This window comes from Botryllus schlosseri, chromosome 8 (genome assembly GCF_051294905.1).
Source record: "Botryllus schlosseri isolate E-star chromosome 8, Bs_hap1, whole genome shotgun sequence".
In the NCBI taxonomy this organism is placed as follows: Eukaryota; Metazoa; Chordata; class Ascidiacea; order Stolidobranchia; family Styelidae; genus Botryllus; species Botryllus schlosseri.
In genome coordinates this window covers 8,625,320-8,639,903 of record NC_137243.1, presented here as the reverse complement: position 1 = coordinate 8,639,903, position 14,584 = coordinate 8,625,320, and the positions used below count along the sequence as shown (strand labels likewise).

The 14,584-nt window shown below is 41.0% G+C and overlaps 3 protein-coding genes across 4 annotated transcripts in view; 2 read left to right on the top strand and 1 right to left on the bottom strand.

The window, feature by feature from the left end:
• The window catches only part of LOC145445601 (gephyrin-like), a 105,293-nt gene that overhangs the window by 44,902 nt on the left and 45,807 nt on the right, over positions 1 to 14,584 (top strand). The window lies entirely within an intron of this gene.
• On the bottom strand, positions 172 to 5,060 carry LOC145444934 (uncharacterized). Of its 2 annotated transcripts, none has more exons than XM_080322997.1 (2): positions 3,430 to 5,060; positions 172 to 283 (listed from the first exon to the last, which is right to left on the bottom strand). In XM_080322997.1, the coding sequence occupies exons 1-2, from the start codon at positions 4,496 to 4,498 to the stop codon at positions 231 to 233; spliced, it is 1,122 nt and encodes a 373-aa protein (XP_080179123.1). In that variant the 5' UTR covers positions 4,499 to 5,060; the 3' UTR covers positions 172 to 230. The 2 variants fall into 2 exon arrangements, with proteins under 2 accessions (XP_080179123.1, XP_080179122.1); XM_080322996.1 differs by having other exon boundaries at positions 266 to 4,667; positions 4,737 to 5,060.
• On the top strand, positions 11,031 to 13,901 carry LOC145445552 (rab-like protein 2A). Its single transcript, XM_080323739.1, has 7 exons — positions 11,031 to 11,247; positions 11,490 to 11,519; positions 11,807 to 11,886; positions 11,944 to 12,135; positions 12,199 to 12,296; positions 12,361 to 12,444; positions 13,483 to 13,901. Exons 1-7 carry the CDS (start codon positions 11,147 to 11,149, stop codon positions 13,591 to 13,593), a joined length of 696 nt encoding a protein of 231 aa, XP_080179865.1. The 5' UTR covers positions 11,031 to 11,146; the 3' UTR covers positions 13,594 to 13,901.

Below are 14,584 nucleotides of genomic sequence, written 5' to 3'. Positions count from 1 at the left end.
TACAATCATAACCATGGCTACTGTTTAGTTTCTTCATTCTCATACCATTGAGAGTTTGGTACCGTTTGTATTGTTTACTTGTTATTTTACCAACTGTTTAGTTACTTGTCATTATATAGCTAGATTGACAGCAGTGATATGCCAAATCATTGACTATAGATATACATATATGGGTTATGTAGCCGCAACCCGCAGATCGCGCCACAGGGTGGATTGAAATATCTGGCTGCTTATATTCCCTTTCGGCACAGAGAAAAAGACTCGCTTTGTTGGTGCGTGTTTTCTATTAAAAATGAAATACAATCAGCATTGGCAAGTACGTACTAAGCTAATCAAATACAAAGCATCTTACTTGACAATGTGTCTTCCGGGTTTTTTAGTTTATTTTATTTATAGATTTACTTTGACTGTAACGAGATATCAAAACAGTGAGACAATGAATGGATTAGCCTAACTAGCCCTATTCTAGAAATGCAATAAACCTAACTATTCCTATTCTAATAACTGAACTAATGCCAAAACGATCCTACATCTAACGCACGTGCACTAAACAGTGAATATCACCACATACGTCAGACCTAGTTACCGCTATGAGGTAACAATGACACGGAGTCCACTTTCTTGTTCGGCGGGAGTGTGAAGGAGCCACAGCGACACCTTAGGGCCGTACGGCGGCTACATCCTGGCCCCTTGGAAATTCAAAATTTGTTCCGAATTTGGAGATTTCCACACGTACACACACTCACGCAGTCAGCAGGTGCTACCAAACGAAATGGTAATTATTTAACGAAATCAAAACTAAGTTATTCTCTCTTATTTAAGAGGGCAAGCTTAGAAATACAACAGGTGTACTTTGAAAGTTTAGTCCACAGTGGCTGGTCTAGGAGCAACTGTGGATTGTTTGACAAAAAAAAAAAAAAAATTTAGAAGTATATCAGCAGAAAGGCCTCTCAAGGCGATGTCTGCAGGGATTCAACTTGGACGGTACATTCCACCATCGATACGGGTTGGACCCAACTTTGATTTGGTTGACAAGGTTGAAAACGAATGTCTTGAAGGCTTTGCAGAAGTTTGTAAGATACCACATTGCAGTTATACAGATCTTCCATAGAAAGGAAAGACTGATTGGGAATATCGGTTCTTTTTGAGAGTATTTGTTATTGTTGACCGTGGAGTTTGAGTTCACTTCAGAGTAAGGGAACTCTTTCTTCCATAGGAGGCGAAACAGATCCTTGTCATCTTTACAAGCCTTCGCTTGGTGAATCACAGCTCGGACATCTTCTTGGATGCCGACGATATGTTTGTGGACACTGGATGAGACTTCAACCAGGTCCTTTGTCAAATCTGGCCCCTGTAACAGACCATCATTAAGTGAAATGTCATTATACAGTTCCATTGATTTTTCTGCAGATTCAAGAAACAGTTTATCATTTTGTGACAGTTCTTGTTTTTCATTCGTTGTCGAGTCCACAAAATCACGACACAGCTGATATAGGGATTTGGGCGAATTCGTTGCAGGCTTTGAGAAAAATACCTTTTCTGTTCCGTCTGCCACTTTGGCCGGGCAGTTTATCATCCAGCCTGCAAACGTTCTTGTTGCATAATAGTCATTTGGACCATGAATTACCTCCAAGGGCTTGTGAAACCTTCTGTTTTCTTTTCCAATTAATAATCCAACTTCGGATGCTAGTTTTGGAATACACACGTCTTGGAATTCCGAAAATTGGTTGACGTCTTCTTGTCTAGGAATGTCAACGTCCTCGACACCAATACTGTCAGTTGATACTAATGGTGCGAGCGGAGCATATTCAGTGCCATAGAAGTCGGACAACTCAAGATTATCGAATATGTTACCTTTGTAACCGGATAATCCTGCCAGTGTGCGAAGATCAAATTCTGTTTGACCGCCTTGGAGGCAAAGTTCATTTGCAAGATTTTCACTAATGAAGGAAAGATGACTTCCGTTGTCAAAGAAAGCGTGTGTAGCAATATAGCAGTTTGTTCCTCGAATTCTGACGCGGACAGGTGCCACGTTGAGTAACACATTTTCTTCAGGTAATTTGGCGAATGCATTGAATTTCACAGGTCCTTGAGCCTTTGGAGCGTTTTCTTGGGCGACAGTTGAAGCCGCAGGATTTTGGACGACGGGTTTGTTCTCATCGTTTGTGGACACTGGATTCACATGCAGGAGTGTTGTATGTTTTCCATTACAATGTTGATACTTGCATGGCTTTTCTCTAGTACAGTTGTCGGACCAGTGTCCGGGTTGCAAGCATGAGAAGCATAGCTCATTACTTTTCACGAAATCTCTTCTACCAGCAACGTCCATATCGCGGAACTGCTGACACTGATTGAGAAAGTGTTTCTTCTTGCATTTTATGCACGATGACCCACAGTCATCCTTGGTGCCTTTATTACCGGCACAAACAGAAGTTGCAAAGTTTGATTTTGTTTGCCTTACAACCACTGGATTATTCTTTGTACTTTGTTCTTGGGAAGGAACGTTTGACGCTTCACGTACCTTTTTACGCAGGTAAGCAGATAGATCACTCATTTTCACGTCGCACTGCAGTTCATGGAGGATATGGTCCATGACGCTAAGCCAGCCTGACCTCCATTGTGAGGGCATTCTGAGTGCGATTTTATCAATTGTCTCCAGTGAGACAGATTGGTAGTTAATACCTTTGAGAGTATTTACACAGGATATAAGGTCGGCGGAAAGAATCGCCAGGCCATCTTGATCATGCAACTTTATTTGAGGACCAGAGGCTATTGAGTTTAAACAAGAAGGTCCGATTCTGAACTTTTGGCCATACATCTCTTGTAGCAGGCTCAGTGCTTCTCGGTAGCAGTCGTTTGCCTCAAGGTGTAAGCAGCTCTTGACGAGAGTATTAGCTGGTCCCTTGGTGTAACGCATCAAGTACACCAGTTTTTGTTTCTGATTTATAATTTTGTTTCCAATTGTTATTTCAAAAATGTCCATGAAACTATTGAAGTCACTTGGATTACCAGAAAAGATTGGGGGTTCTAAGGGTGGCAAAAGGTTTGGTTGAATTACTGGCGGAGCTACAGAATACACAACGTTGGCGGGCGAACGAGAGTCATTTTTTATCGAATTCAAAATCGAACTAGGCACTACTTCTGGGTCAGGTGGCCTTCTCGCATCGAAAATAGGCTTATGATTCAAAGCAGTGAGCGGAGAAGTTGTAGCTACCAAGTTTGTTAGATTTGACATGATGGGACTATTTGACCAAACCAAGTTAGAAGGTTGATGATAGACGTTAGTGCCAGATATCACAGTACTAGGGCTACTTATACTCGTACTGCTGGCGTTCGTTGCACTCACACTACTGGCATTCATAGCACCCACACTGCGAATTGGTAAGGAACAGTATGAACTTCCAAGGGGTGAGAAAATAGCCGACGTACCTGTTTCTGAGAGATTTGGAGTCACCGACGATTCTCGAAGTTGCTGCGGTTCTGGTTTCACCACTGGTGCCAGTGGAACGTCGGCGTTCTCGGATACTGTGACGGAGTTCGAGCTTGATGTTGGTTGATGCACATTTTGTATGCTTTTGGAGCCGTTATATAGTCCCCGCTCAATCATAATTTCCTCGAATTGAACTTCTGATTGCAGCTTTTCTCGCTCAGTTCTATCGTCAATTTCTTGTAGGTTATTCTTCAGTCTTTGATTTAAAGACCTTCTGCCTTCGAGAGCCTTCAATCTATGCATTTCGAGTTTTCGTCGTAAACCCATTTGACGCTTCCGATCTTCCTCTTCTCTACGTCTTACTTCCAATTGACGACTCTTTTCTTCTTCTTGACGTCTCATTTCTTCTTCTTGACGCCTCTTTTCTTCTTCCTCTTGACGTCTCTTTTCTTCTTCTTGACGTCTCATTTCTTCTTCTTGACGCCTCTTTTCTTCTTCCTCTTGACGTCTCTTTTCTTCTTCTTCTTGAAGTCGTAATTCCTGGAAGATCTGTTCCTCTTCAGATCTTATCTGATCTTCGAAGGCGTCATTTTCTTGTTGAAAGCGATGCTGGACGTGTTTTTTGTCCATTTCAGCCTTTTTGTCACGGTTAACATCCCGTGAGTGTTGTAGACTTAGTATTTGAGAGTTACTCATGTAGCTTGATCCTGTTGCAGTGCTTGAGACGGACGATCGTGATTTCAGTGATTTGACGAGTGCCGGTAGGGTTTTTGGCTTGTTTGAGCAGTGGCTCGATGACAAGGACGGCCTACCTTTGGTCGGCAGGCTCCTTAGAGTCATAGAATGTGACCTCAGTAACTTTGATTTGTGAATAGTCGACACAGCTGACTTTGACTTTTTGTTTTCTCTTTGTTTGTCAGTGTTCGACATTCTTTGGATTTGTTCGAGGCCAAAAGAACCACTGCTTGTGCCGGCCTGGGCATTGTTTGATTTATCATTACGTACCGGTACCGTAGTTTGCTCTTCAGTCTCCACTAGCAGCAAGTTTGAATTAGCTTCTTCAGCCATTTTGGTTTTCTTTGTTGATAAAGGTGTTCCAACGAACAGATTTGAATATTGTCAAAAAACTAATGTAGCCGCAACCCGCAGATCGCGCCACAGGGTGGATTGAAATATCTGGCTGCTTATATTCCCTTTCGGCACAGAGAAAAAGACTCGCTTTGTTGGTGCGTGTTTTCTATTAAAAATGAAATACAATCAGCATTGGCAAGTACGTACTAAGCTAATCAAATACAAAGCATCTTACTTGACAATGTGTCTTCCGGGTTTTTTAGTTTATTTTATTTATAGATTTACTTTGACTGTAACGAGATATCAAAACAGTGAGACAATGAATGGATTAGCCTAACTAGCCCTATTCTAGAAATGCAATAAACCTAACTATTCCTATTCTAATAACTGAACTAATGCCAAAACGATCCTACATCTAACGCACGTGCACTAAACAGTGAATATCACCACATACGTCAGACCTAGTTACCGCTATGAGGTAACAATGACACGGAGTCCACTTTCTTGTTCGGCGGGAGTGTGAAGGAGCCACAGCGACACCTTAGGGCCGTACGGCGGCTACAGGTTATATGTAATTGGTATTGCATGTTGACCTATATATGACTGTCTGTTTAATGTATGAGGTGACCAGCTGACTTGAAGGCCTGAAGGTCGTATCGCTGGCCACCATTTCACAGCATTACTTTCTTACACATGAAAATAAACTTCTGTCTGTCTGTCTGTCATCCAGCAGCATGTTACAAATATACTTCACGAGGGTCTCACAATACCGATGGTTGCCTTACTGGCCTGATTAGACCATACGCAACGAAAGCTACGACCTTTTGATATATCACTATTCCCCATGACAGTTTCATAGATAGTGGTGTCCGTAGGATTACCAAGTCAACGTTCGAGTCGCAAGCCCTTATGTGATTTTAACGTTTTCCCGACTCAACCCGAGTCCGTTTTATTTCTTAATCACCCAGTCAATCCGAAATCGAGTAATTTTACGAAAAGTCGCGCTAAACCAAATCAGAAATTTCAGTCACAAATCATCAATGGGTCATGTTTTATCATCATGAACTAGAAATGTAATAACTGATCTTCTAACGCATGGTATATAGCTTTCAAAAGTGATGTGATAGAGTAGTTTGTTGAGATTTCAGTGTTTTTTTAGTAGTTTCGAAGTGAACTTGAAGTTTTTATATCCAAAAGAAATATGTGGCACTATATATTATATTATATATATATTATACTATATATTGTCGAATACTTGAAATTTCGTAATGTCGTCGCAGGCCGCACAAAATGTTCTCGAGGGCCGCGTGTTTGAGACCTCTGATCTAAACAATCGCAACCACGCACGGACCGTTGTTATGGTCATTGTGTTGCGCCGTTGCAATTGTTTGGAACAATGCCGATTTTCAAGCTTTGAAGGCTATTTCGGGGTGGTTCCATTGCCCTGATGAAAGCTTAATGTATATCATCAGAATCAGCGCTACTGTAGCTTTCAAATAAGATCAACTTTATTTAATTTGAGCGCTCGGGTCGTCATCTATGGGCTTATAGCAATTACGCTCTCGTTTCATGCTATGAAGCGACAACAAATCTGCCGTTGTCGCATCACTCGACCGTGAGTCACGTGTTGCCCATCTATCCGTAGGTTAGTTATCTATAATGTGTCGGAAAGCGAGATCGATATAGCCTATATATGTCAGGTCTTGATCCAAATAGTAGAAAACGCATCGCCTTATCAAATATGCCGGACCTGTAGTGTTGAACAGCACCTCGTCGGCTATCCGACAGTCGTCGAGCATGTCCAGTGTCCACATTCAAATCGAAATGCAAGCAATTTTTTCTACTGAATCAATAAGTCAGCCCTCAAGGTTATATCAATCCACTATCTGACTTAGTCGAACTCGCCTACCGACACATGCGGCATTTGTTTTTGTCGCTTCCTTCTATGTTATCCTTTCTTGAATCCAATGTGCTGTGCTTGCCTCCTATTTGCGTGCTGTGTCTGATTAAAAAAGTAACTCCAAGTCGTTCCGGCACCTATCTTTTCATTATATTGCAATCTTGTGGTGATAAAAAATTAATAAAATGATGATTATGAAGGCGTTAGTTGGGTGGAGTGGAGAAGTGGCCGGTTCTCAACCGTTGGATAAAAGAGTGTCACATTAATGAAATCTTGTTTCTCAAATACAAAGCTAATGTCTTAGTTTGAACCAGTTAAGTTTGGTTCCAAAGCTGCAACTATACCGGCCGTGACGACAGCTTTCTGAAACATTCGTATTTTTCTCCAAGATATAAAGCTATGCCTTAGTTTGAAACAGTGTCAACAGTTTCCACGCGGGCACGCGCGCAGGTCCGAGGTAACATTGCCCTGGAATCCACTAAAATCAATACCAAATTCTGCACTACAATGTGAATTGACTTTTTGCATTACCATGCAGCAACTCGGGAGCGAGTGTTGGTATAATTGAGTTATAGTGTGATGGCGATGCGTACGGCTTCATGATCGGTAGGTCGTGGGTTCAATCCCCGGACGGGTTAGACCAATGACTGGAAAACTGGTATCCGCAGCGTCCTGCTAGTGCTAGGGGCTCACCATTCGCGGATTGCATGGAGGAGAAAAAAGGCGGTGCCAAGCTGCCAACTAATGACCTTACGGTAGTGTTACAATATTTTTGCGGCACAAATTCCGGGTGCTCTTTAGCGCCCACTACACAATTTCAAAATAAGGTATGAGCAAATTGTCGATCAATATAGCGTCACAGCAGCAATGCTTTGTCTATCGACGAGAGGTGGTCCCGATCTGGTTCAGGAGTATGTAGTTGTGTGTTGTAAGTTGTAACCAGGGCCTAATCCACATTTTTCAGCCCCTACCGTCCAAATAAACCCTGATCTTGGGCCAACCGCAGGGTAATTGATGCAACTTCCGGTGGCTTACTATATGCATCTGGTCGTTAAATGATTTGAATGTCAATAATATTGGTTCTTCCTTGTATTATTATATAATTTTGATCCTCTCTCCGCCCACAGGATCAGAGTTAGCGGTAGAGCTGGTGGAGCATGATGACTTCGAAAATGCAAGGAGCGGAATCGTACATCGTTAAGTCACACCGCTAAGAATATTTATCAGCCTAGTGCCGATTACAGTTGGACTTATTTTTGTAAATAAATGTCATTTTCATTTATTTTTGATCGCAGTTTTTGCGAGAGTGGTAGTCTAGGGTTGCCATACGTCCGGAATTTTCCGGACATGTCCGGAATTTCACTGAAAAATCTGCGTCCGGGAGGAATTTCTAAAATATGCCTAAATGTCCGGAATTTTGAAGGCTTGAAGCAGGCTCAAAAGTTTAACTTAAATCAACATAAACAATATTATTTTCAAGCTGATTTATGCTATTCAAAATTGTTCTTCGCGCCGCGCGCGAGTTAATGCAACGTATAATGATGTTAATATGGGCACCAGGCACCACCCTCGCCAAAAATGCAATAAAAATAATTATAAATAACCATCATTTACTGAATAAGTCTGATTGCAATCACAATTATAAGCTAACAGTATATTCCTAGAGTTGGTTAATGCCGATTGGATGCTTCAGTCACAGACAGTGGTTCCAAATCTTCGCGTCGTTCGCTTTTATCTGGGGATCGCGATGATGTTGGACGTAATCAGCTTCCTAGGCCGTGAGTAAGTTTGGGCAAGCTGAAATTTTTTGGTAATCAGCTTATGAAGTTTTGAGCTTTGCCACGAAACATTTTTAAGTGAGAAATGAGGTTGCGACCATGAAAGGTTGGAAATCACCGGATGTGCAACCTGATGGTGCATTTTATAGTAGCCTAATCTATGGAAAATTCATTACTATTGACATAATTCATACATAAAATTTAACAGCCAAATGCATATAGTAAGTGCCCCACCTGTTACATCGACTATACCGTATGGTAGGCCGGAGATCAGTGCTTTTTTGGGCGGAAAGGGACAGAAAAAATGTTGTTTCGGACCTGATTAAAACACGTAAACAGATAGCCGCACTGATTTAACAGTATAGCAGGGCTGTCAAACACAATCCTGACAGGCCAGACACGGCCCGCCAGATGATTTCATCCGGCCCGTGAAGGAATCTATTGCACACCCTAGCAAGTAGCAATCACCAGAGCTCACATTACAGACGGCCCGCCCCAATTCATGACCTATATCCCACTCCATTCCTGTATACAGTCGATGGGCAATGCTTTGCTAGTGTGGCGTCATATTGACAGACAATGTGTTATACCTCATTTTACAATCCGCTCGTGGGCGCTAAAGAGTGTCCGGAATTTGCTCCACAAAAATATGGTAACCCTATAGGTAGTCCCCATATTAAAACCAAGATATGTGGTACTAAATCGCGCTCAGCGCCAAGAAACATTTTACCCAAAAATAATATTGTTTATGTTGATATACGAAAAACTTATGAGCTTGCTTTAAGCCTTCACAATTCCGAAAATTAGGCATATTTTAGAAATTCCTCCCAGACGCAGTTTCCGGACGTATGGCAACCCTACCTTACGGTCGCATCGCATCTCCGTCGTCAAAGCATCTGGATGGTGCAGGCGAAAAAGAATATCAAATCGCTCTCTGTCCTGAGGAAAAGCTGTGCAATGTGCAGTGCATGTGTATATGTCCATTGTCCACGGACGCGGGGGAGATAGCGTAGTGACGCGGGGGAGATAGCGTAGTGGTGACGATAATCGCCTACCAAGCAGGCTCGGTTCGATTCCCGTCAGAGGTTCATTTGGGCTCCTCTTCCCCCAGAAGAAAGACCCGAAGAAAGAAAGCACGCACAAGGAATGGAAAGAACTAGTAGAAAGGTCCACATCGAAAAAGAATAACTGTGACATCGGGCACTCTAGGCAGGGCCGTAACAGCACTTCGTCAGCCCCCCCAAAACGTTGGTCCTGGGCCCCCCATAGGGTGATAAACCTAACTACTGGGGGCTTCGCTTCGCCCCCCAGACCCCCCTCAGGCTGTACGTTGTTTACCGCTGCGTATCATCTATATCGGGTGTCCGTTTAGTGAGTCAGTTTTTACCGTCTAAACGTGCGAAGCGCGAAAAATTTCTATAATTCATGACTGAATCGGGCAATATGATCAGGAATTGCATATATATTGCTATCAATTTTTATCCTTACTCTGCTCACGTAATCAGATTTACCGGTAGAGCAGAGTGAGGTGTGTTTGAAAGGGTAGGACCCCTCAATAATAAATAAACATCTCCGGATGTATTGTATACCCGTTGGCAGGAACGAAACAGCACTTCGTCAAGCCCCATAAAACTGGAGTCTTGGGCTCCCATAGGGTGACAAACCGACCCTCCAGGCCGCCACCACGTTGTTCACTTTGCCACGAAAGTATAGATGTATTGTGTAGTAAGCCAGCGCCAAGCGCGAAAATTTTCGATAATTCAAGATAAAATCGGTCAATAAGATCGGGAATTGCATATATATTGCTATCAATTTCTTGTCATCTATACTCACTTACTCAGTTGTTCACGTAATCAGATTTACCGGTAGAGCTGAGTCAGGTGTTGTCTTGGAAAATGAAGAGCCCGTAAATGATAATTAAACATCTTCGGGCAGGTGGACCCGTTTGGTATGACTTCGTTACATGAATGATGTTATTTCGTGACCTCCTGTCTGCTATATCAAAAATATACAATCGCCGAAACGTACTAAACTAAAAGATCTCACGATTTCAAATTGGTATTTCTTCACTGGCATATTATTTTTCCCTGCGGGGTGGTATTTGTCTTGTGAGGTTCAGATTGTCCAGACAGGAACATTTAGGTGCCAGTCATTTAGGCGCCTATGGACTATTAAACCCACATGTATTTTGTATATATAACGAAGTTTTCGGTCAGCATACGGGCAGTCCTTTTCGGCCAAGGTTTTCTCGCTGCCGATCGTTCTGGCACACTTCTTGCAGTCGCATGTTACATGGCCTAAAACTTTATACGTCTTGGTGCGTCGTGGCGAGGTAATGGCCGACGCTGATATGCCCATTTCTATAAATCTTGCGTATTTTTTCTTGTGGGAAGAGTACCCAATATTCAAGATATTTGGCAACTTGAAATCGCGCGCAGCGCGAAAAATTTCTGATAAAGTTGCTTAAATTTTCAAAAAGTACTCTATAATTTATGCTAATTCACGAAATAATTTTGGGCCCCCTTCGAGCTCGGCCCCCCCCAATTGGGGGGTTTGGGGTGCGGCAGTTACGGCCCTGACTCTAGGCCGAGGTGGATGTTTGAGTAAAGGATCGCTACTGATGCGTGTCGTTCGACATCATCCTATCTGTTCGTTACATTGCATTGTGTCTTATCGCATTGTACATTGTATGTGTAGCTTGTTCAGATGAAAATTATAACCCAATGTATTGTATTGTATTGGACCAATGTATATATATCATTGATTGGACCAGTAAATCCATGAAAAATAAATGAGTGACCTACTGACCTATGAAAACCGCTTGAAAAAAGACTGTCACGCTTAAGTTACTTCAGTGTTTCTGTGAGAACGAAGATTGATAACCATGTCGTGAAAAAACTTCGGTGCCGTGCAGGTGCAGTGGTGTTAACAGCTATTATTATTAGTAAGTAGTATACGACTGCAGTCATGACGTTAGATAAAGAGGAAGAGGAGAAAAAGATACTCACAGAACCAGGAGATAGTCTGAAAATAATATGCCTTGGAGACAGCGCGGTTGGAAAGTCAAAGTAAGTCATTGTTACTCATTAAGATTCATTTTAATTTTGGTATCTTATGCGATGATTAATGAAGTTATTCAAACTCTCCTATTTTCAAATGTTCATCTGATAAAATATTAAGTTAGTATGATCAAGTTAATTAAAATATGATGTTTTGTTATTTCATTTACAATTCCCAATGTGATGGTGAAATCAATTGTAACATATAGTATAAGCAAAGTGAACATGATACTGAAAATTTTTTGTTTCAGGCTCGTGGAACGTTTTCTAATGGACGGATAGTATCCTTTATAACTCACATTTATGATGTATGTTAGTATTTTCTTCTTCGTTCTCTCTATGATTGAAAGATGCAATATCGGAAAATCCTAATGCCAGTTGACAATTGAAATTATACCGTACTTTAATAGGGGATCATAAATTCCCTCACCTTCTATTATAACTCCAATGCATGCTTCGGTGGTTAATGCTACAGTGATTTTTAGCAAGTAACAGAGTATAGGGTTATTTTTTTGTTTTATATCAAACCGTGAACTTATTATTATTCCTTAATGTTCCTGTAATAAAGTAAACCACAACAGCTTTCTACCTATGCATTGACACTATTCAAGTATGAAACTAAGCTTGATGGTCAAAAGATAACTGTGGGTAAGTTATTTTCAGTGCTAATTTCAATCTAGAATGCTTCAGCAAGGTCTGTTGCAGATTTCTGGGACACTGCCGGCCAAGAACGCTTTTCCAGCCTGCACGCATCTTACTACCATCAAGCCTGTGCCTGCATATTGGTCTTTGACGCAACACGAAAGATAACATACAAAAACTTGACAAATTGGTATGGAGAACTGAGAAGCTATCGGCCTGAAATCCCTTGTCTGCTAGCTGTCAACAAAATAGATGGTGCGTCTGATAAATATCCATTTGTTAAACCTATAAATGATTTCAAGCGTGCTGTAATCGCAGAGGATCCGTCAGCCACGCAAAGGAATTACGCACTCGCAAAAAGATACAATCTTCCAGTATACTATGTTTCTGCAGCTAAGGGAACTAATGTCGTAAAGGTAACTTGTAGCAGTGTGTGTAACTGTGTATGTTTACAATGTTATGCACTGTTATCTTTTTCAGCTTTTTCGAGACTCCATAAAACTGGGACTCACTTATAAGAAAAACTCTACTGACTACATGGATCAGGTCTTGGAAGAACTGGCTGTAAGTTTTATCTAGAGATAAATGCTTTATTTCGGTATTTTTGTGTGTGTTTCCAACACAAAATAATGTGTTAAAAATTAGCAATATTCTAAACCAAACTGGAATTCTTTCGCAAGATCTTGTCGTAGCCAATGGCTGTTGTCAATCCCATCCAAATGAAACAATGTGACCTCAGAATGTATACCGTACCTTTTTAGCTGTACCATGCAATTAAAGATTTGTAGGCTTCATAAGGATGTCATTTCCACTTGCACTGGGTACACGAATGAATGGTTTGTGTGGCGGTTTTTCGTACGAAATTGAATGCTTAGACTACCTCTTTTTCCCATTTCAAATGTTATCTGGACTAGAAAGTAATCATGGGATGGTCTGCTCTATTTATAATAGATAGTAAACAAGTCAAGGTTACGCTTCCTTGTACCGCTCAGCTCAACATATAGTTACGATAATCAATTTGTGAGGGATATTCTGAAGTGACGTCTGGATGCGCTTGGAGATGTCACTTGACCATGTCTAACACAACCCCAAAATGTAATGAACAAATGTATATCCAGACTTGAGCGACATAACTTTTATGCTTGCTGTATGATAGATGCCAAGGTAAGTTTTGGAAGCGCCGTTTTAAGCTATTGCTTACATTGCAGTGTACATTGCAAATCGCTACTTGCAACGGAATAAAAGTTTGCCTATGTAGGCTACTTTTAGAGGTGGTCAGTAACGAAGAAGTACTTCTACTTTTTCAGAGTACTTAATAAGGTTTTGCCTACTTGCAATTCTAACTCAAGATTTTAGACTATTTCCGCTTCTGCTTAACTGTTTCTTTCAGTTTTTAGGCAAAAGTAGGCCAACAGTATTTGCTTCGAAATCACTACTTTTTCTATAAATTTATGACAGTACTTTTACTTCCACTTGAGCTCCGACGATCTCCAGCTAGCACTTATACTGAAATATGACTATTCGCGACTTCATTGCCTACGGTTGGCTAACCTGCAGTTGGTGTTATAGAAACCTGAATTTCAACTGGTTTTCTCTTTCTAGAATTTTGACAATCTCGTAGTTCAATCCAGTGATGAAGACTCGGAAACTGAAAATGCGAATGGAGACGGCCATGCGCTTGCCAAAAGGACCACAAACAACACTGGAACGTAGCATTTACAATGTAGTTGTTTGCATCCATGATAAACTTAGTTCATTAATTGCATTCAACGAAACTTTGATGTATCCGAGGGTGAACGAAAATGTCACTCTTACAGTGTTTGTGCGACGTCACGTGTGAGCGATTTTACTATTTGTTCTAGGCCTAGTTTTCGGACATTCACTGCTTACATAAAGCACCAGCTGCTTTTTGTATCTACTTGGTACTTGGGTACCTATTCGCCCAGTTCATACTATTGTTCTGTTAATATTGTTTTATGATTCAACGTTGTGACCAAATACAGTAATATATATGTATCGTATCGGCGGTAGTCGTCTTATACAGAACTTGGTAGCGGCTGTGGGTTAAAGTTTAGAGATAACTGGAAAACTCGTATGTAATCGGAAATTATACGGACAAGTTGGAAAATCTGATACTGGGGTAGTGCGTGACAATACGTCAGAATCAATTTATTAATCTTTTCATCATTACAAAACTGCGATACAATGAAAAGATAGGAAGGTGTCGAAACGACTTGGGAGTAGTCTTTGAAATCAGACACTCACCTTGACCTAGGCGAAGTCACAATAGAATAATGAAATATGGAATATATGAAATAATAGTGACATGGGAAGAAACAGCGTAGATACGTTGTAAATTGCTACGACGGTCTGAAGGATGAAACAAGATATGGGGTGAGGAAGATATTAAAGGTTCACATTTTATAATTATATGCATATGGTTGTTTAATATTGCTTCGGAGGAGATGGAAGTCTTACTTTCTCTGGTATGAAAAGGTAAGTTTTCAAGCGATAACCGATTATTCTGTTCATTAATTTATTTCTTATCGGTTCAAAACATCACAAGATTTCAATACAATGGAAATAGAGTCGAGGAGAGGTACTCCCTTTCGGCCTTTTTTCATCATTATCATCATTGGTTTATTAGCAATCTTATCAGTTCAGTACACCACAAAAGATGCGATACGATGAAAAGATAGGAAGG

Bases quoted from the DNA above. Each gene is read 5' to 3' on its own strand.
- LOC145444934 (XM_080322996.1), bottom strand. From the start codon at position 4,498: ATGGCTGAAGAAGCTAATTCAAACTTGCTGCTAGTGGAGACTGAAGAG.
- LOC145445552 (XM_080323739.1), top strand. From the start codon at position 11,147: ATGACGTTAGATAAAGAGGAAGAGGAGAAAAAGATACTCACAGAACCA. The intron at 11,887-11,943 runs GTAAGTTATTTT...GGTCTGTTGCAG, and splicing joins TGGTCAAAAGATAACTGTGG to ATTTCTGGGACACTGCCGGC. The intron at 12,297-12,360 runs GTAACTTGTAGC...TATCTTTTTCAG, and splicing joins AGGGAACTAATGTCGTAAAG to CTTTTTCGAGACTCCATAAA.